General features: G+C 51.1%; 1 protein-coding gene across 1 annotated transcript; it reads left to right on the plus strand.

Moving 5' to 3' along the window:
* The first annotated feature begins 291 nt into the window (after positions 1 to 291).
* cd109 (CD109 molecule) lies at positions 292 to 20896 on the plus strand. The gene is made up of 33 exons (XM_060040974.1): positions 292 to 427; positions 1514 to 1677; positions 1789 to 1820; positions 2022 to 2246; positions 2358 to 2483; positions 2876 to 2915; positions 3318 to 3399; positions 3518 to 3605; positions 3702 to 3816; positions 4770 to 4879; positions 5319 to 5567; positions 6006 to 6107; positions 6986 to 7048; positions 7509 to 7682; positions 8450 to 8602; positions 9161 to 9244; positions 9808 to 9865; positions 9943 to 10054; positions 11616 to 11733; positions 12047 to 12160; positions 12430 to 12648; positions 13051 to 13192; positions 13573 to 13749; positions 14338 to 14419; positions 14886 to 15114; positions 15859 to 16030; positions 16126 to 16316; positions 16931 to 17080; positions 17497 to 17562; positions 18144 to 18295; positions 18870 to 19026; positions 19385 to 19487; positions 20510 to 20896. The coding sequence occupies exons 1-33, from the start codon at positions 348 to 350 to the stop codon at positions 20689 to 20691; spliced, it is 4311 nt and encodes a 1436-aa protein (XP_059896957.1). The 5' UTR covers positions 292 to 347; the 3' UTR covers positions 20692 to 20896.
* The last annotated feature ends 1507 nt before the right edge of the window (positions 20897 to 22403 follow it).

Consider the following 22403-nt stretch of genomic DNA (forward strand, 5'->3'; position numbering starts at 1 on the left):
GGGAGGCTGTTATGGTGCATATGGGCTATTGTTTAAACTGTACATATGGAAGAACTAGCACCAGTTAAACGTTGTTCAATCATGCATCCGTGGAAGGCAGTAAAGCAGACCAGGGCCTGTGTGGCTGATGACACCCAGAGAGAGTCACACGCCTCCAACACAAGCCCAGGAAACCTTAAACCCTCTCTGGGCACGCCCGGCCCCGCGCGACGGACCCTGGGGGGCGGGGGAGGGCGAGGGGGAGGGCGTGTCCTGTCCCCTGGGGGGCGGGGCAGGTGGGTGGGGTTGGAGGATAAGTGGAGGCTCCGGCAGCAGCCGATCCACTCCCGTCTGAACCCGCCCTACAGATGGACCCGCGCCGGGTTTGTCCGCTCCTCCGCCTCTGGGTCTTCTCCGGGCTCCTTCGCGTCGGGCTGATGGACATGCGGTCAGATCCCTCCGCCTCCTCTGTCTGCTGCTCCCCTCACTGTCGCAGACAACGCTGTCTGTCTTCCGTCTGTCTGCCTGTCTATCTCTCCATCTACCCGCATGACTGTGTTTCAATTCATCTGCATGACTGTCTGTCTGTCTCTCCATCCATCTGTCTTTCTGTCTCTGAATCCATCTGCATGTCTGTCTGACTGTCTATCTCCCCATCTGCATGTCTGTCTGACTGTCTATCTCTCCATCTGCATGTCTGTCCGACTGTCTATCTCCCCATCTGCATGTCTGTCCGACTGTCTATCTCTCCATCTGCATGTCTGTCTGACTGTCTATCTCTCCATCTGCATGTCTGTCTATCTGTGACTGTCTGTCTCTCCGTCCATCCGTCTGTCTGTGTCTGTCCGTCTATCACCCCATCTTTCTGCATGTCTGTCTGTCTCTGTCTGTCTGTCTATCTCTCCATCCATCCGTCTGTCTGTCTATCGTCCCATCCTATCTGTCGTCTGTCTGTCCATCTATATGCATGTCTTTCTGTCTGTCCATCTATATGCATGTCTGTCTGTCTGTCCATCCATTCATCTGCATGTCTGTCTGTCTCTCCATTTGTATTTCTCTCTGTCCGTCTGTCTGTATCCATGCATCTGTCGCCTGTCGCCATCTTGTCTGTCCGGGGCAGCTTCAATAATAATCCCTTGTGGGAATATGCCTCAACTTTGCCAGAGGAATAAGGCAAGCAGTCGTGTTCTGTGATGAGCTGAACACCAGCGGGTAGTGGAGGGCTCTGGGCAGCTTCTGGGATCCATAGAGGAAACACGCAGCTGAGTGATGATGATGATGACAGCGAGGAGGGACCTAGAGGTTAACCAATAAGTAGAAGAAGTTTAGGGAAACTCTCAGTTAAAATATTCATTGTTGTGACTCGTGTTGTATGTGAAAATCATTTGTAATCCATCAGAAGAACGATTACAATCAGAACAATCCCAAAACGAGATGCAAAATAAAACTTAAGAACATATACAACCACACTCACACACACACACACACACACACGTATGTTCACGACCTCTGTGACCTTGTGTGTGGCCCCCAGCCCCTCCCCCTCCTTCCTGCTGCTGGCGCCCCGAGAGGTGCAGCAGGGGGTCCCCTTCAAGCTGTCCGTCTCCATCCTGGCCTCCCACGTCCAGGTCGTCGTCACCTGTCAGCTCCAGGGGAGCGGCTACAACGCCTCGTCATCACGCACCGTCATCTTAGGAGGTCAGGCCCAGGGGTCAGAGGTCAGGGGTCTGGGGTCAGAGGTCAGGGGTCAGGGTCAGGGGTCAGACCAAGGGCACATTGCTGTGGAATAATCAATGTGTCTTTCCAAAGGTTCCACTGCCCTGGTCGAGCTGCCGCTCACTGTAAGTAAAACATGTTGTTTTCATGTCTTAATGTACGCACTTATTGTATCCTGTACGGCCTCACGCTTAAAAATAGTACTTAGCATCGTATAGCACTTTATCCTATCTACCTCTGTTGTACACGGGGAACGGGTTAACCTAGTGATGGTTAGTGCTCGGCGCTCACAGCGTCTGCTAACCGTCCCCCCGTGGCGCCCCCAGGCCCCCCTGCCCGACCGCTCCATCCTGCTGGCCGTTCAGGGCCACAGCGACGGACGCCTGCTGTTCTCCAGCGAGAGGGAGCTGGCGGTCCGGGACCCGGCGGTCACCAGCCTCATCCAGACGGACAAGCCCCGCTACCGGCCGGGGGACACCGTCAGGATCCGGGTGGTCTCCTTCGGGGCGCAGCGCAGACCCCAAGGCGGCCCCGTGGACATGGTGGTTAAGGTGAGGGGCCCCTCCGCTCACGGACTCATTACGTGAATGAATGAATGGATAAACAAGTGAATGGGTTGGTTCTCTGTGCCAGGATGAATACGGGGGTGTGTGTGTCCTCAGGACCCCAGGGGGAACGTCATCCGGCAGTGGCTGGCCCTCAACCCCACCTGGGGCGTGGTCAGCCAGGAGCTGCAGCTCTCCGACCACCCGCCGCTGGGTCGCTGGACCGTCCACACCACCGTCCACGTCAGTCTGCTCTGCACACTCCGTTCTGATTGGCCCAACAGTGGCTCCGTTCTGATTGGTCCAACAGTGCCTCCGTTCTGATTGGTCAAACAGGGGCTCTGTTCTGATTGGTCAAACAGTGCCTCCGTTCTGATTGGTCAAACAGTGGCTCTGTTCTGATTCGTCAAACAGTGGCTCTGTTCTGATTGGTCCACTTATGAATATATTACGATATTACTTACTACCTTACTATATCAAAAATACTGAATATTATTAAGGGAAATTTACAATTTACAAATATTAAACGTTTGTTTATTGTTTAGAAGTGATAGATGTCAATTCTCATGATGTTAATATTAGTCTTTATATTCACACAATGGTTTTGGTATTTGAAACCAGTTTCAATTTTACAGGACGTGGAGCGGGAGAATCACTTTACCGTGGCTCACTATGGTGGGTAGAGACCGGCCAAGCCCTGCAGGGTTTGGTGGTCATGTTATGCAGTAGTTATTCAGTGTTTGGTGGTCATGTTATGCAGTAGTTATTCAGTATTTGGTGGTCATGTTATGCAGTAGTTATTCAGTATTTGGTGGTCATGTTATGCAGTAGTTATTCAGTGTTTGGTGGTCATGTTATGCAGTAGTTATTCAGTGTTTGGTGGTCATGTTATGCAGTAGTTATTCAGTGTTTGGTGGTCATGTTATGCAGTAGTTATTCAGTGTTTGGTGGTCATGTTATGCAGTAGTTATTCAGTGTTTGGTGGTCATGTTATGCAGTAGTTATTCAGTGTTTGGTGGTCATGTTATGCAGTAGTTATTCAGCAGTGTGTCTGTATAAACACGTGTCTGGTTTTAGTTCTTCCTAAATTCCAAGTTCGGATCTTGGTGCCCAGCGTGGTGTGCCACACAGACTTCCTGTTCGGATCTGCGAGCGCTCAGTGAGTCACCTCGTTCCCCACATCCTTTTTTTTGACCAATGTGTTCCTGGTTCAAGGTGGACTGGGGGAGTTACCAATAAATACACAAATGTTTACCATGTTTGCCCCGTTTCCTTAGGCACTCGTACGGCAAACCAGTGGCCGGAAGGATGGTTGTGACGTACATCCACGATGGGGAGGTCCTGACCTCTGACCGGGCCGTCATGGTACTGATCAGAACAACGTGCTCCACCTTCATTCTGCTGGATCGCCTGTTTCCAAATAAGAAGCATTTCGTTAACCTTCTCCTCCTCCCGGGGCAGGTTGATGGCGCCGCTCGCTTTGAGCTGGACCTGTCAGAGTACCCTGCGGTGGGCGGGTCGCACCGCGGCCATGGGGCCCTGACCGTGTTGGTCAATGTGACCGAGGCTCTGACAGGTACACCTCCATTACATCACACGGCTTCATCGGCCTCCAGCCACCATTAGAAGAGCGGGACACGCAAAACAGCTGTTTCATTTTTAGTGGTCAATATTCACTGTAAATACACATGTTACAGTAGTGTTTAGACTGTAAATACACATGTTACAGTAGTGTTTAGACTGTAAATACACATGTTACAGTAGTGTTTAGACTGTAAATACACATGTTACAGTAGTGTTTAGACTGTAAATACATATGTAACAGTAGTGTTTAGACTGTAAATACACATGTTACAGTAGTGTTTAGACTGTAAATACATATGTAACAGTAGTGTTTAGACTGTAAATACACATGTTACAGTAGTGTTTAGACTGTAAATACACATGTTACAGTAGTGTTTAGACTGTAAATACACATGTTACAGTAGTGTTTAGACTGTACATGCACATGTTACAGTAGTGTTTAGACTGTACATGCACATGTTACTGTAGCGTTTAGACTGTACATACACATGTTACTGTAGCGTTTAGACTGTAAATACACATGTTACTGTAGTGTTTAGACTGTAAATACACATGTTACTGTAGCGTCTAGACTGTAAATACACATGTTACTGTAGTGTTTAGACTGTACATACACATGTTACTGTAGTGTTTAGACTGTAAATACACATGTTACTGTAGCGTTTAGACTGTACATACACATGTTACAGTAGTGTTTAGACTGTAAATACACATGTAACAGTAGTGTTTAGACTGTAAATACACATGTAACAGTAGCGTTTAGATTGTAAATACACATGTTACAGTAGTGTTTAGACTGTAAATACACATGTTACTGTAGTGTTTAGACTGTAAATACACATGTTACAGTTGTGTTTAGACTGTACATACACATGTTACAGTATTGTTTAGACTGTTAGTACACATGGAACAGCAGCCCAGCAGTGACTCTGGTTCATCCTGCAGGACTGATGCACAGCAGCGAGGCCACAGTGTTGGTGGAGCGTTCCAGGTACAAGCTGTCCTTTGAAGGCAGCCCCTCTGTGCTGAGGCCCTCTCTGAACTTCACAGCCAAGGTAAGGACCACTTCTACATGAGCATCGCACGCCTGCTTGGTCTTTATGCCACTGGATGCAAATCATAATAACTCAACTGGATAGTTCAAATGTCCTGGTTTAAAATCCAAACCAAACCAAGTGGTTGAACATTCGTACAGAATGAATAATAAATGGATTGGCATGTGAGTGTTCGTTTCTGCATCAGGGCGGACCATGACCTCAAGGAAACCACAAAAACACTTTCTCTGATGACACAGAGAAAGTTAAGGGTGACATATTATAGCAGCAGGTGTGAGTGTGATGAGCCCTTACAGGCCGTTTGTGAAAATCGGCCTCTTCTGACATCACTAGTGGGCGTGTCCATATAGATGTGTGACGGATAGATGAGCAACGTTTGCTGCAGTCCCCTGGGTGGGCTGGTAGAATGATCTATCCACGGGGTCTGCTCGCCCCTCAGCTGAGCATCTCCACCTACGACGGGCGACCTTTGACCCTAGAGGACCAGGCGCGGACGGTCTTGGTGACGGTGTTGCAGCACCAGGTCTATGCATGGGACGGGCCGTTCGGACCGGACATCGTCAGGAACTTTTCGGGCATGCCTGAGACCAAGGACAGACAGGAGCAGATGAGCTTCCCTGTCCCGGCCGACGGGTTCATTCCTCTCCTCATCGAGGTCCACGAGGAAACCGGATCTCTGGTTATCGACGTAAGCGGAACATTTAAATGATGAAAACGTCCTCCAACTCATCAGTACAATTTGTGAAAAGAAATTTGAGTTTAGAAACGGTATACGAGAAGTGAGGAAAAGCATTTCATACACACGTCAAGAGATTCTAAAACTGTTCAAATTACTAATTGCCAATTAGCAATAAAAATAATGATGGTGGTCAATGACATTGGCCATGATTTGTGTGTAGATCACCTAAGATTAGTCTATCGATCTGATTAGTCTATAGATCACCTATGATTAGTGTATAGATGTATGATTAGTCCATAGGTCACCTATGATTAGTGCATAGATTGCCTATGATTAGTCTATAGATCTCTGATTAGTCTACACATTAATGATGATTAGTGTATCACCCGACTGAACTGATCTGATGAATGTAGATGTATGTTTGACCTCTGACCTCGTCACCGGCAGGCCACGCTGGAGGACACCTACAAGACCCTCTCAGTAGTGAGTCGATACCGCTCGCCCAGTCGGTCCTACCTGCAGATCCACAATCCCAGCGCACCTGCACAGGTAACCCACCACACAGGTAACCCACCACACAGGTAACCAACCACACAGGTAACCCACCGCACAGGTAACCCACCACACAGGTAACCCACCACACAGGTAACCCACCACACAGGTAACCCACCACACAGGTAACCCACCACATCTGACAGGTTACCCACCAAACAGCACAGGAAAGACCTGTCTCTGTACTGTCTAACCCCTACCTGCTCCTTAATGACCTGTCTCTGTACTGTCTAACCCCTACCTGCTCCTTAATGACCTGTCTCTGTACTGTCTAGCCCCTACCTGCTCCTTAATGACCGGTCTCTGTACTGTCTAACCCCTACCTGCTCCTTAATGACCTGTCTCTGTACTGTCTAACCCCTACCTGCTCCTTAATGACCTGTCTCTGTACTGTCTAACCCCTACCCGCTCCTTAATGACCTGTCTCTGTACTGTCTAACCCCTACCTGCTCCTTAATGACCGGTCTCTGTACTGTCTAACCCCTACCTGCTCCTTAATGACCTGTCTCTGTACTGTCTAGCCCCTACCTGCTCCTTAATGACCGGTCTCTGTACTGTCTAACCCCTACCTGCTCCTTAATGACCTGTCTCTGTACTGTCTAACCCCTACCTGCTCCTTAATGACCGGTCTCTGTACTGTCTAGCCCCTACCTACTCCTTAATGACCTGTCTCTGTACTGTCTAACCCCTACCTGCTCCTTAATGACCTGTCTCTGTACTGTCTAACCCCTACCTGCTCCTTAATGACCTGTCTCTGTACTGTTTAACCCATACCTCCATAATCAATGCACCAGGCACACAAACATCCAACCCTGTGAGGTTTACTGTGACCACTTCCTGTGCAGTGACATCAACTTCCTCCCTTCCTCGTTCAGGTCGGGACGCCCCTCCTGTTGACCGTTGAGAGCAACTTCGAGACACCCCACTTCTTCTACATTGTAAGCAACGCAACATGTAGACAAATAGTGTCACACATTACACCAGTTCCCTTATCCAGCCATGACCAGCCCTCCTGGTGTCCTCACTCTTTAGTATAACTTGATTTGAGGAAGTCTACAGGTTAGGGTGTTTCACTCACAGTCGGAAGGTTCTTGGTATGAACCCCAAATCCCTTCTTGAGCACCTACCTGCTTCTTAATGGCCGGTCCCTGTTCTGTCTATCCCCTACCTGGCTGAATAAAAAGCATCTGCTAAATGAGAAAATAATATGAATAACAATGACTAAGTCATTGACCTACATTGTGGACATTGGGGTTGAAATCCGAAGCCCAATGTCACATTGTTTCATTGTTTAGATTTTAATTGTCACACTATGGTGCCAGCTTATATGTTTTATATGTATACGAGTGCATGCATTTATTAACGTGTGTGCTTACCTGGGTGGTCACGTGGGTGCAGGTGAGGTCCAGTGATAGGGTCCTTGAGTCCGGAACGTTCTCCGGGCCCCTGGCTCTGACCCCCGAGGCGTCGTGGGCCCCGACGGTCTGTGTGGTGGTCTACTGCGCCCGGGCCGACGGCGAGGTCGTCAACGGGGTCCTACGGCTGCCAGTCCCCCTGGAGCTGCAAAACCAGGTGTGTTTTTATGACAAGTTAGCCTGGAAACAAAGAGTATTTGATTAAGCTAGGAAACAAAGGGTCTTTACTGTCAAGTTAGCTAGGAAACAAGGTGTAATTACCGTCAAGTAAGGTAGGAAACAAGGTGTCTTTACTGTAGAGTAAGCTAGGAAACAAAGGGTAAAAATAAAATGTATTATTATTATTATTAAGTTGTCTTTAATGTCAAATTAGCCAGGAAACAGAGTATTTACTGTCAAATTAGCTAGAAAACAAGGTGTCTTTACTGTGAATTTAGCTAGGGAATAAGTTGTCTTTAATGTCAAGTAAATGCTAATTGTATAGTCTTTAGTCACAGTTACAGTCTCTCATGGGGGCTTCACAGGTCTCAATATAACACCCCCATCATCCTAAACATCCAAAGGGCAAACCTGCCTCCCGCAAAAAGTCTGTCTTTGTAGGGATATGTGTGCTGTATATGTAGTATAGTGGCTGCCCTGACCTGATCTTTAATGCCTCGGCTCTGGATTCACTGTAACTTGCTTTGGATGAAAGTTTTAGTTGTCTAAATTGTAGAAATAGTTTCAAGCAAATGGCTTTGGAATTAGGTTTACTTTTTCTTTGAAGAAGAATTATGGACTTTGTTGAACACAACAGCTTACTTCAGGAACACAAACGTGTTGGCTACACACAACAGGTAGATGATAGCAGGTATGCATCACAGTAGAACCGTCCACCCATGGGTGATTCCATGGGTGGACGCGTGTTGACGTTGGGTTCCGCAGGTGTCGCTGAGCTGGAGCGAGGGGCAGCGGCGCCCGGGGGAGGAGGTATCGCTGAGGCTCTCCGTGTCCGAGCGCCGGTCCCTGGTCGGCATCCTGGTGGTCGACGCGGCAACGCACCAGCACAACTCCACCAACGACATCACCACGGCGTCGGTGAGGGCGGAGGATGTTGGGGTGTTGTTGTTCGCTGGCGTTTTTTCCGGACATTTCCTGGAATAGCGATGGACCCCCGGAGCCGAATCTGGCAGAATCAGCTCCCAATTTGGGCAATTTTCCACAATCTACCAAAAAATCTCAGGCATGTTGTGAAACTCCCAATGGCAGCATCCCACCTTTGAGGGATTTGCTGTTATAATTGGATATAATTCCTCCATTCATCTATCTTCTAAGCGTGTTCGTCCGAGGTGTAACACTATGTGAACGGGTTAGCGATAGAGACTATGCTAATGTCCCCAGTGTAAAAACTCTGAAAGGTTCTGGTTTTCCCACAAACTACATATTTCAACCTCCTGAAGTTACACCGAGGACATCGGAGCCCTCCACCCCACCCACGTATCGGTTGCGCAGCGATGAGCCACAACCTCTTGCCTCCTCTTTCTTGGTTCCCATCTCCCTAACGACTCAGAGCCTCTGGTGATGTTTTTTTTCGGTATGGGCGTATGATTGCCGGAACAAAATCCCTCTGAGGATGTTTTGTGTCTCCTTTGTCAGGTGCTGAAAGAGTTGTATGGCGGTGTGAGTGAGCAATACCGCCCTGATCAATGGAACATCGGAGACCCCTCATCCCTCTTCGAGGTAAGCCCTGTCCTGTGAAGACCCTGGACCAAACACACAGAGACAGTCTTATCTCCAAGATCTAACGTGACAGTTTCCAGCAGAGCCGCCCCTTTTCCTCAGCTCTTGGCTCAACGACCGATTATGTTGTCGCTCACACGGCAATCTGAGCTGTGATCTCTGCTGACTGAGGACACGTCACGGTGATACCCGTGGAAACCACGTCAACTGGGTCGAAACCCATATGTGGGTCATATCCCAGGACCAAGTGGATCACAGGATGGCCACGAACATCAAAAATATATAATATAATAATATAATATGTATGTATGTATGCCTTGATTGTTTCATTCACTCATTAGTATTTCTGATTTCAATATACAGAAACAATGTTAGTTATCCCTGCTTTTGAGAATGTTTTGCTAATTTTTACTGTGCAAAACATTGGGTTGGACCTGGCCCAAAACGACCCCCACAGGCGGGGGTGGGGGTGGGACAGCTGAAGAGGTTTGGCAACATGTTATGCATCTATAACACCTCGTCCTAATGAAATCTTTCCGTTTCTCCTGGTCTTTGCTGTCTAGTCCTGTGGCCTCATAGTGCTGACGGACGCCACGGTGAACGCCATACAGGAACATGAGTGTAAGTATTAACAATCAACATTCGTACAAACACGTGGGTAAAAGCTGAACCTGGCCATTCGCCTTACATCTGAGCAGTGGTGTTTGCCTTCATGGAGGACACAATGAAGGAGGAAGAGCAGGAGCATGCGGAGCCCAGGGAACGTCGCCACTTCCCGGAGACGTGGCTGTGGATGGACGTCTACACAGGGTGAGAGCTCCCTCAGTCCCCGTCCACACAGAGCAGATTTTTTGGTGAAACAGCATAAGTCTTGTTCACCCTACATGCGTCCGTACATGCGTGAAACCGCATAAGTCTTGTGCGTTTCGGCCGACCGTCCAGACGGAGCCGGCGAATCCGGTGCCCGAAACTGCACATTTCTGAAACCATGTCGGAGGGTGGTTTCAAATCTATCCGGACCTATGCGGTTTCGTGTTAGGATTTGTGTGGACGCCTGAAACGCAAACAATGACGTCACTTTTGATGGTCCTCACCAGCGGGGGGACATCAGAGTTGCATTGAAATTTTTACTTCTTTTTTTATCTGTATTCTTTTTGTAACTCTAAATAAAGCCCCTTGATCAATTTAATTACTAACTGGCCTACATCAAAAAGTATTATCTGCTCAATTTAAAATGTTGAATCTCCTCGTGACTGAATGTTTGTATGCAGCACGCAGGCTGTATGCGTGCAGGCTTGACGTGCTCCACTTTTTTCCGTGGAGAACCAGCGCCTTGAATATTCACTACAGCGTTTCTACAGCTCGATGCGGTTTCGCAATGAATCCGTCTTTACGGAGGCATTCCTGAATCGCATAAAACGAAACCGGATCATTTTCGCCCGATTCGGCTCCGTGTGGACGGGGCCTCGGTGTTCGATGTTAAAGCGACCAGAGCAGCGACCAGAGCAGCGACCAGAGCAGCGACCAGAGCAGCGACCAGAGCAGCGACCAGAGCAGCGACCAGAGCAGCGACCAGAGCAGCGACCAGAGCAGCGACCAGAGCAGCGACCAGAGCAGCGACCAGAGCAGCGACCAGAGCAGCGACCAGAGCAGCGACCCGTCAGCCATCAGGAGCTGCTGGTTATCATAACTTAGACCAGGGGTGCCCACAGTTTTTCGGCTAGCGAGCTACATTTCAAAGTCTTTATATTATATTTATTTATATATACTGAGTACATACTGAGTACTTGCACTGAATGGATTCAGCCATGGTTTTATAGTCCGGACAGTAGCAGCTGGTAGCTAGTCTCATGCTGTCTTCCAAATGACTATTAGTCATGGTGGAACGGTATTTGCACTTAATAATCTACATAAATGCAGCGATTGGTCTGAAAGTCTGAAACCGTTTGTCAAACTCTGACAGACAATTTTCTTCAATCGAGAAATTGTATTTTATTTTTTATTCATAAAAAATCGAATAAAACAAATATGGGGTCTGTTTGGGGTCACCTGATTCGCATATGCGGTCAAGAGAGATGTTAACTATCGGTATTTGATGATCGATTATAACTATTTTTATGGATTAAAAGGTTTGAAAGCTCTAACAAAGGGCCCTGTGCAAAAGAACTGACTAGTGATTTGTAGCCCCGAGCAAACTACTATCAATCCCTTAGCGCGGTGCGATGCACACACGTTCACTAGGACATCGCTACCCCGGGCAGACGCAGGGCTGACGCACCACCAGGTGGAGCCAGCAGATGAGTGTCAGACCCAAAGAGGTCGGGTAGCCACCAGGGCCGTGAACCTTGGTACCCTGTGCCCCCCATCCCAGCGAGGCGAACACCTCGGAGAGGACCGTCACCGTGCCCGACAGCATCACCACCTGGCAGGCCACCGCCTTCGTCATGTCTGAGGACCTGGGCCTGGGCATTCTGGACACGCCGGCACGGGTAACCACGGGTCCGGGATGGCATACTGCGTCCCGAGTAGCACCTCTGAGCACAACGTTAGGATGTACTGTCATTCTGCAAGCCCAAAGTACAATACTCCCACCATATACTACGGGGTCACGGGTTTTAAACTGTACAAGCCCACGACGATGCCGACCGCAACCAAAGCTATGCATAGTGACAACTGTAACCATGACAACTATGGCCCCCAATGTAACCGTGGAGAAGCATCACCCTCACCATTACCACGAGCGAATACCCAACCACGACTCTGTCCAGATCTGTCCTAACGAACGTCTCCATGTGTGGTCAGCTCACGGTGTTCCAGGATTTCTTCATCACCTTGAATCTTCCCGCCTGCATCATCCGTGGAGAGGAGCTGGTCCTCGAGCTCAACCTCTACAACTACTTGGCCATGGACCTCCAGGTGACCCACCTCTGACCTCCTCCCCTCTCCTCTCCATACCCTTGGACACACGGCAGCTACAAGATTTCATGTTTTGTTGGCTATGTATGCAGCCAAGTCTGGGCAGGGCGGGCAGCCATTGTCAGCCATTGTATCCAGTCGCTCTCGGTTGAGGTCTAGGGTTTCGGTTCCAAACTGGTTTGGAACTGAAACCCTAGCGTTAATCCGATGGACCTCCTCTCCCGGATGTGGAATGTGATCCGGGCGTGCTCCCGACCTTCTCTCTTCAGGTCACAGTGACGGTCGCATACAGCGCCTCCTTCGAGTTCGTCTTCCCGGACGTCCCTGGGCTCCAGATGGCCAGCTTACGCGAGGTGCTCGTCAAAAGAAACGGTGGAACGAACCTCAAGATTCCCATCAGGCCTTTAGCCCTGGGACAGATGCCCATCTCGGTGAAGGCCACGTCGTCCCAAGCCAGCGACGCCATCAGGCGGAACGTCCTCGTGAAGGTGATGGAGGACGCTGCTGCTGCTTGTGTGGGAGGAAACCCACTTAGATGACTTAGAGACGAACCTTGAAGGTTGGGAAGGACCTCGGCCTCCATGTTGTTTACCTCATTTGATTCTACGACTATAGTATGGTAGTGAGTATTCTCAACTGATTTCATGTTATACTGAAAACCTTTTTCGCTCCAGTTCACTGACAGATGTTGCCATCGTATTTAAGCTCGGGTTAAGTTCACTGCTCTCCACCGATGTTTATTTGGTCATTTATCAGACGCTTTCATCCAAAAGGACTTACAGGTAGGAGGGCTGGGGGGCCTCTTGGGGTTAATCGCCCTGTTCACGATGTCGCTAAGGAGTTCAGCCGCCACATCTGCTTTGTCTGATGTTATTCTCTTGGTTCGGCAGGCCGAGGGGCTGGAACAGACCTACTCCAGCGCCCTGTTCGTGGAGCCGTCGCTGGGGAACCGCAGTTTCATCGGGGAGCTTGAGTTTGACCTCCCTACAGATGTCGTGGCGGGCAGCGAGAGGGCTGAGGTGACGGTGGTGGGTCAGTATCAACGACGACGACGTGGCCCGAACCGGGACCCCGGAGTCACCAGCCCCCCCCCATCAGACTCTGATCACACACACTCCGACTATTGAATGCCAATATAATCATCGTTATGACCCCTTCGGATGACCCATGGATGAAAGCCTTAGTGAGTGTCGCGGTGTCCCCGGGTTAGGGTTAGACACCTCACCCTGACCGCTCCTGATGAGCTGGGTGACGCCCTGAGGGGTACACTCCGCCGGTGCCGGTGTGTGAGTGTGTGCATGAATGGGTGAACGTTGGGCAATATTGTAAAGCGCTTTGAGCGGCCACTGGCAAGAATAGCACTATATAAATGCAGTCGGTTAACCATGACCCCCCCCCCCCCCCCCCCCCAGGCGACCTCCTGGGCCCCTCCATCGAGGGTCTGGACTCCCTGATCCAGATGCCCTACGGCTGCGGCGAGCAGAACATGATCCACTTTGCCCCCAACGTCTACGTCCTCCAGTACCTCGACCGCTCGGGACAGTCTGCCCCCGAGACCGTCGCCAGGGCGACCATGTTCATGCAGAAAGGTGGGCGGTACCACCGACGGTGACCATTTACATTGATTCTTGTCGCTTCTATCCAAGGCGACATGGAACTAAGTACATGAGTCAGAAGAAAGGAGAGTTACTGAAACGGACTTCCCTCCCTCTGAGGACTGCGCGGAAGTCCCGCCCTCTCTACCCCATTTAACTGAAACAGACATCCCTCCCTCTGAGGACTGCGCGGAAGTCCCGCCCTCTCTACCCCATTTAACTGAAACGGACATCCCTCCCTCTGAGGCCTGCTTGGAAGTCCCGCCCTCTCTACCCCATTTAACTGAAACGGACATCCCTCCCTCTGAGGACTGAGCGGAAGTCCCGCCCTCTTTAACTCATGTTACAAAAACTTGTTGTAGTGACCTGGGCCACTACACAGGTATTGGCATGTGGTGGCCACTTACTGCCCCACCGTGCTGGTTCTCTGCCACATACCATCTCTCTTCCAACACGTTCTCTCACCATCATGCCTGTCGTCACGACAACACAGTCAGTTATAGCGCCCTACTCTCAAAGCATGTGATGTGCATTTGCAGGCCACCATAGCTGACCCGGCGGCCATGTTGTTTTTCTCACCAGGTTACGAGCGAGAGCTGTCCTACCAGAGAGAGGATGGCTCGTTCAGCGCTTTTGGGGAAAGCGATTCGTCTGGAAGCACATGGTATCCCCATGGATCACCTTCACTCTTTAACATGTGTTTCTTTGATTGATATGATGGCAAGGTCTACGAGAGATATCATGGCTCAGGTATTACTCAGGTTTACCCCCAACACAGGCTGTGTGGCCCCAGGTAACCCAGGCTGGGTGTATCCAGAGGTACCCCAAATACCCCAGGTACCCAGAGGTAACCCAGGCTGGGTGTACCGAGAGGTACCCCAAATACCACAGGTACCCAGAGGTAACCCAGGCTGGGTGTACCCAGAGGTACCCCAAATAACCCAGGTACCCCAGATGTATCCCAGATACCCAGACGTACCCCAGGTACCCCAGGTGTACCCCAGGTACCCAGAGGTACCCCAGGTGTACCCCAGGTACCCAGAGGTACCCCAGGTGTATCCCAGATACCCAGAGGTACGCCAGGTACCCCAGACACTCACCGGTCGGGTCTACGCCTCCACCCCTCTCAGGCTCTCTGCGTTTGTGCTGCGGTGCTTCCTGCCGGCCCGGAGGTTCATCCCCATCGACCCCAGGGTGCTGGCCCGCACGGCCAGCTGGCTGAGCGGCCAGCTGGGCCCGGACGGCGGCTACCTGGAGCCGGGCCGGGTCATCCACACCGAGCTGCAGGGCGGTCTGGACGGCCCCGCCTCCCTCACCGCCTACGTCCTCATGGCCCTCCTCCAAGACGACGAGGTCCGGGTGAGTCGGGGACACGGGGACAGACGGACGGACTGCCGCTCCAGGGGTTCTCCTCTCACAATGGAACATCTGGAACAGGACGCTCCAAATAACGGGGCTGCTCGTCTTAGAAAAAATCATAATCACGACTATTTTGGTCAATATTGAAATCACGATTATTCAAACGGTTATTATTTTGTTGAAAACATGATGTATTTTATTCAGCATGTCTCTCCCAAAAAACATTGTAACTTTTTAACTGAGAACTTTCGACTTAAAAAAATACACAAAATGGTAAAAAAGAAATGTTCAAAGCTAAAATAATGTACCGATATGTATCCAGCTGTTCTGCACTTTCTCTAAAACATTTAATGAATAAAAAAAATAAGATAATTAATATCGAAAACTCGATTATATTGTTTTTGTGATCGCTCAACGCTAAAATCGAGATCGCGATCAAAATTCGATTAATCTCCCAGCCCTACTCCAACTGAGAGTCATTGGCAACAGAGAGGGCGGGACTTCCGTGCAGTCTTCGGAGGGAGCGATGTCTGTTTCGGTTAGAGGGGACGGGACTTCCGAAAGAGGGATGTCCTTCTACATGTTTTGGATTTGCTGTCAAATTCGTCATCCAAAGGCCGAACTCAAAAGAGCGTATTTGTTCTCCTCGTCCTGTTCTGATCCGCCCCGGGGGTCGTTAGCGAGGTCTTCAGGTGTTCCTTCTGACCCCGTAGTGAGGTGCCTTCGTCTCCCCTGCGCCCCCAGAGCCAGTACAGCACCCAGGTGTCCGAGGCCCTGATGTACCTGGAGACCAGCCTGGCCTTGGGCATCTCCAGTGACTACGGCCTGTGTCTGGTCACCTACGCCCTGGCCCTCTCCGAGAGCGCCAGCGCCAGCAGTGCCTGGGACACCCTGGTTGGCCGCGCCCAGTTCAGAGGTACCGCCGCTACATCGGACCCTTGCTCCATCAGCCTTTCCTTCTGTGGCGTCGTCGCGGTGACACCGACCCCCTCCTCCCCCTCTGCGGTCCAGACGGCGTGCCCTTCTGGAGGGCGTCCGAGCCCGGCCTGACCCGGTCCTGGCAGCCCCGCACGGCCGACATCGAGATGGCCGCCTACGCCCTGCTGTCGCTGCACCTGCTGGGCCGTCTGGAGGAGGGCATCCCCATCATGAAGTGGCTCACCCAGCAGCGCAACCACCTTGGGGGGTACGGCAGCACGCAGGTGAGGCCCCCCCGTCTGGGTCCACTGGGTTCACTGGGAGGGTACGGCAGCAAGGCGATACTGGGTTCACTGGGTCAACTGGGAGGGTACAGCGGTACTGGGTCAACTGGGAGGGTACAGCGGTACTGGGTCTACTGGGAGGGTACGACGGTACTGGATTTACTGTGAGGGGATGGCAGAAATGGGTTCACTGGGAGGGTACGGCGGTACTGGGTTCACTGGGAGGGTACGGCGGTACTGGGTTCACCGGGTACTGTAGGGTATTGTGCCCCCATGCCCCCCTCATCGTAGCAGCATGTGGTCATTCAATTCTGTTTTATCGGTATAGCCCATAATCCCAGTTCAGGTCCCAAAGGGATTCCCAGTATACCTCCCCCCCTCACCCTAGACCCTCCAGTTACCATGGAACTCCCCTCACCCTGGACCCTCTGGGGACCGGGGGAACCCCCCTCACCCTGGACCCTCTGGGGACCGGGGGAACTCCCCTGATGGTCAAGAGTCCAGACCCTGAGGCGGAGAGCGGAGTGGGGCTACATCCAGGCGTGGCCGGACGGCAGGGGGCCCCGACGGACGTGACGGTGAAGCGCTAAACCTGTGACCGCGTGTGTTGCTAGGATACCGTGGTGGCCCTACAGGCGTTGTCGGTCTTCGCCTTCGCCAGCGCGGAGAGCCCAAACCTCTCCATCCTGGTCGAGTCGGGAGGCGTCACCGTGGGAACCTTCATCCTGGACACCAACAACCACATGGTCCAACAGAGCCGACAGGTACAGCCTTCCCCCTGGACTCCACCAACCACAGCGTCCAACAGGTAAAGCCTTCCACCTGGACCCCACGGTCAAACAGAGCCGACAGGTAAGTCCTTGAGTTAGCTAACTGAGGAGCAGTGCGTTCTGGTTCCTCGGAGCTCCTGAGCCCATGAGTTAGCTAACTGAGGAGCAGTGCGTTCTGGTTCCTCAACGCCACTGAGCCCATGAGTTAGCTAACTGAGGAGCAGTGCGTTCTGGTTCCTCGACGCCACTGAGCCCATGAGTTAGCTAACTGACGAGCAGTGCGTTCTGGTTCCTCTGAGCTCCTGAGCCCATGAGTTAGCTAACTGAGGAGCAGTGCGTTCTGGTTCCTCGGTGCTCCTGAGCCCATGAGTTAGCTAACTGAAGATTTGTGTGTTCTGGTTCTCTTGCAGATTGCCGCCGCCGGTGAATTAAAGCTCCACGTCGCCGCCGTGGGGCAGGGGGTGGCCCTTGTTCAGGTAAACGTTTAAACGTTAAACGCTTGTTATCTTAATGTTGTTGGAATAGATCAATTTTCTTCTTATAGTTTGCTGTTCTCATTTGATTCTACTTGGAAAATGTGTCTTCAGATATATGCTAACTGGAAATAGTTTGAAGTCGGGTCTAGTTACTGGGCCCACTGTAAATGCAGGTGTTTTTCTAACACGATTTGATTCTATGATGAGGAAAAAAATAAATAAAATAACACGGCCCCCAAATGTTGACCTCCTTCCCGCTCCTCCTCTCCTCTCCCCTCTCCTCTCCTCCCCACTCTCCTCTCTCCCCTCCTCATCCCCCCCCTCTCCTCCTTTCTCCTCTCCTCTCCTCTCCCCTCTCCTCTCCTCCCCACTCTTCCTCTCTCCTCTCTCCTCCTCTCTCCCCACTCTTCCTCTCTCCTCTCTCCTCCTCTCCTCTCCTCCCCACTCTTCCTCTCTCCTCCTCTCCTCTCTCCCCACTCTTCCTCTCTCCTCTCTCCTCCTCTCCTCTCCTCCCCACTCTTCCTCTCTCCTCCTCTCCTCTCCTCCCCACTCTTCCTCTCTCCTCTCTCCTCCTCCCCCAGCTCAACGTGTTCTACAACATCAACAACACCGAGCTGGAGAGAAGGAGACGCGACGTGGGCGACGACGAGGCCTTCCATCTCAACGTCCAGTTCTTTGACGGACAAACGCTCTTTGGCGCACGGATACCTCCACGCTTGTCCGTCTGCTTCAGGTGAGACCTGGCCGTGTGATGAAGAGTCAGGTGGGAGGTGACTGTGTAATGAAGAGTCAGTCTGCATAATGGGGTTTTGAGGGCATGATGAGGTGAGAGTGTTACTTGGACCAGATGCCCCCTGACTGCTTCAAATAATTACTTATAGAATTAAACTACTGACTGAATAGTAACATAATTTCACATTTTAAAGCCTTTAAAAAAATGTGTTAATTGTATATTCATGAAGAATTAAATGCTTTGCATAGTTTATTGCATTGCATAGCATTTCTATTTTTAAGATATCCAACAAACAGCAACAGCAAACGATTATACCAACTAGCCGGTGCGCTTTCACCACATGGCCTGTAGAGGGGGCTGTTGCAACACAAACAAAGAGCAGCATAACGTTCTTCTCATCCATTATCCCCTCTCGACGATTTCGATTTTTGGGTGTGACATTTTATATATGAAGTCTGTTGGTATAAACACAGGACCTTTCAGATTATTATAAGTGGAAAAAGTACAGTCTATAGGTCATGACCACATGCACATCCTGACCACGAGGTCCCCATACCTGCTGGTGTGTCCCCAGGCTGGTGGAGGAGCAGGAGCTGAATCAGACCGGCATGGCGCTCCTGGAGGTGGGGCTTCTCAGCGGGTTCACCCTGGCCCAGGACGGAGTCCAGGCCAACAACAACACCATGAAGGTGGAGGAGGAACCTGGGAAGGTCATCGTGTACCTGGACTCGGTACGTTCTGGTCCCTCGGCTCTGCACAGCTATGGGGAGGGAGGAGGGAGGGGAGGGCGGGAGGGGGAGAGGGAGGGAGGGAGAGGAGGGGGGGAGGGAGGGAGGGAGGGGAGGTGTATGAAGGCAGTCCTGCTGGGTACCACTTGTTGGAGTAAGTCTCACACAGCATTTGTAACGTGAGTGATGAGGTTAGGGTTAGGCATGGAGAATTTTCTTTTAAATATTAAATTAGAAAAATGCAAATTTTTAATTTAACGGGTCACAAAACAGTGTTGTTTTTCGTTCCTACAGTGTCTAACTCCAAGTAACCAAAGCTACGTCCAACCCTAGCTGATACCAGAGGTGTGTTGTTGTGCAGGTGAGCCGGGTGGAGCAGTGCCTGGAGATCCACCTGCTTGTGGAGCACATGGTGGCTCGGGTCCGGCCCGCCTCGGTGGTCCTCCTGGACTACTACGAGCCGCGTAAGACCCCCTCCACGGGCTCTGAACCCTGGAGCAGACGGACCTGCTGCGACCCCGTGGGACAAGACTACCTGTCTCTGGGTCCATACGAGTCTGAGTCTTTGTGGCGGAATAGGAGAGAACGACGCCAGAGTGACAGACAGAGAGCGGGCAACCGACAGAGAGAGAGGGAGAGAGAGAGAGAGAGAGAGAGAGAGAGAGAGAGAGAGAGAGAGAGAGAGAGAGAGAGAGAGAGAGAGGGAGAGAGAGCGGGCAACCGACAGAGAGAGAGGGAGAGAGAGAGAGAGAGAGAGAGAGAGAGAGAGAGAGAGAGAGAGAGAGCGGGCAACCGACAGAGAGAGGGACTGGGAGAGAGAGAGAGAGAGAGAGAGCGGGCAACCGACAGAGAGAGGGACTGGGAGAGAGAGAGAGAGAGAGAGAGAGAGAGAGAGAGAGAGAGAGAGAGAGAGAGAGAGAGAGAGAGAGAGAGAGAGAGAGAGCTACACCAGAGAGACAGACAGAGAGCCGGCAACCGACAGAGAGAGAGAGGAAGCAACCGACAGAGAGAGAGAGGGAGAGGGAGAGAGAGAGAGAGAGAGAGCGAGCGAGCTACACCAGAGAGACAGAGAGAGAGCTAGAACAGAGAGAGGGAGCAAACGATAGAGAGAGCTGCAGCAGAGAGACAGACAGAAACACAGAGAGAGAGACGACCGAGACAGACAGAGAAAAAACAGAGAGACAGATAGAGCATGACAGAGAGATAGACAGAGAGAGAGAGCGACACCAGAGAGACAGACAGAGAGAAAGCAACCGACAAAGAGAGAAAGAGAGAGAGACAGAGAGAGAGCGACACCAGAGAGACAGACAGAGAGAAAGCAACCGACAAAGAGAGAAAGAGAGAGAGACAGAGAGACGGACAGAGAGAGAGCGCGAGGACAGAGATCGACAAAGAGCGAGCAATGCCAGAGAGAGAGGCAGTTAACATGGTCACGGTGCAGGCGCATAAGAATGAGAGATCTTTGTGTGTTTCTGTGTTTCCGCAGGACGGAGGACGGTGAGATCTTACACCTCCGGAATCAGACAGCATATGGACTCCTGCGGCTTCTGTGGAGAAGACTGCAGCGAGTGCAGCGTGAATGTGTTAGCCTCAAGAACGGACGACCGCCGCCCCCTACTGGCCCTGTTACTCTGCCCCCTGCTGGCCATCCTAGGTTATGGCATGTAGACAGTTGTGGTGTTAGCTCCGTGGTAGCTGTATTCTGCAGTAGCTGTAGCCTACTCTGGCGAGCTGGATCATCATTTCCCTCGTGAGGGTTCACTATGCACTGCCTCTATGAATAGATGTTGGGGTCGTAGTACGAAAATATTCTTTCCACTGATGTAAATTTTTCAACAAATTAAAAAATATGAAAGCTTTTAACTGAATTGCACGCCGATTTAAGTCGTTACTGATTTATACTGATTTTTACTTTTTTTTTTTCTCTGAAGCACTTTGAGATTCTTGAATATAAAGTGCATTATAAATACAATTTATTATTATTATTATTATACAAGGCCTATATATATAAATATATACATATAGCCTACATATCGTCTGTCTTTTGTTAAAGTATGTGTTTGTAGGTCTGACACATAGTATGTCCCAACCCTGACCCTCTGATCAGACAAACACAAATGATATTAATGGATTTATTCCCGATTCCATGGTTTCAGTGTTGCGTCCTGTACGCAGACGACCACCCCCACCGCCAGTGGGGGGTTCCTCCGCGCAGTGAACAGGGCCCTAAATAAGGCCACTAATGGCGCGTTTCCACTGCAGGGTGCGGAACGGATCGGATCGCAAAGGTGCGGATCGGGTCGCGTTTCCACCGCCAAAAGTGGGCGTGACCCGGACTTTGCCGTACCCGTTCCGGCCTCGTTCTCGGGACTCCTCCGTTGGGGTACCGAAAACGAGACGAGACGCCTGAAAGGGTCCCGGGAAATTCTAGCTACACACCCCCTCCGTTGATTGGTCGACAGAATCATCACTTCCGGGTGACGCGGGGATAAAAACAAACGAACAGTAGCCTCGAGGTATTATTCTTTACAATTAACATGTTGCGTAAAACGCTTGCTTGGGCGAACAAGGAGGTGGAGACATTCGTCTGCATTCTTGGGGAGGAAGACGTTGTTTACGATGTTTACGTAGCTGCCGCGGCGATCGACATCCGGCCTACCACCAAGGGTACTGTCGGCAGTGGAAACGCGACCTCGGAACTAAGCTGGGCTATACCGCACCCTCCCTACCGCACCATTGCGATCCGATCCGTTCCGCACCCTGCAGTGGAAACGCGGCATAAAAGCAGGTTTTAAATCAGTGTGACAATCTTTGATAGAGCCATAAAGACGGATGGCTTCGGTGTCGCAGCTTCAGCAGGCTCTCGACCACGGCCCGACCGTCCAGCGCTTCCTCAACGCAGCCCACAGACAGTGGCCTCCTCCACCAACACAGAGAAGAACGATGCAAGGGGGTTCAGAGAGCCCCAGTGGGGGATCAGAGCGTGGTTCAGATCCCGGGAACCTGATTCAGTCCCTCGGGGACCAAGGGGGTCCACATTCTCAGTAGGCCCAGGTTGTCGGGCAGGGCTTCATCCCATCGGGAACGCGGGACGAAGCAGAGGTAGACCTGCGGTCGTACCTTTCCGTGTGGAACTGTTCTCTGAAATGCTGGAATGTGGTTCAGCTTTGGAGATACCGATCGACATCACTGCCGGGAGGCCGGCAGAACGTACAGCTCCGCCGCAAAAGACGGATTCGAACCACGGTCGAAGACGGTGTTTAGACGTTTCAGTTTCCTGCCCAATCTGTCACAGTTCATTGCTCCCCCCTAGACCTGCTCACATGGCGGTGTGTGACCGTTGACCGCCTGTAAAATGCAATGCACAGTTCAGTCCACAA

The sequence above is a fragment of the Gadus macrocephalus genome, chromosome 21, assembly GCF_031168955.1.
Source record: "Gadus macrocephalus chromosome 21, ASM3116895v1".
Lineage (NCBI taxonomy): Eukaryota > Metazoa > Chordata > Actinopteri > Gadiformes > Gadidae > Gadus > Gadus macrocephalus.

Bases quoted from the DNA above. Each gene is read 5' to 3' on its own strand.
- cd109 (XM_060040974.1), top strand. From the start codon at position 348: ATGGACCCGCGCCGGGTTTGTCCGCTCCTCCGCCTCTGGGTCTTCTCC. The intron at 1,678-1,788 runs GTCAGGCCCAGG...GTCTTTCCAAAG, and splicing joins ACGCACCGTCATCTTAGGAG to GTTCCACTGCCCTGGTCGAG. The intron at 2,247-2,357 runs GTGAGGGGCCCC...GTGTGTCCTCAG, and splicing joins CCGTGGACATGGTGGTTAAG to GACCCCAGGGGGAACGTCAT.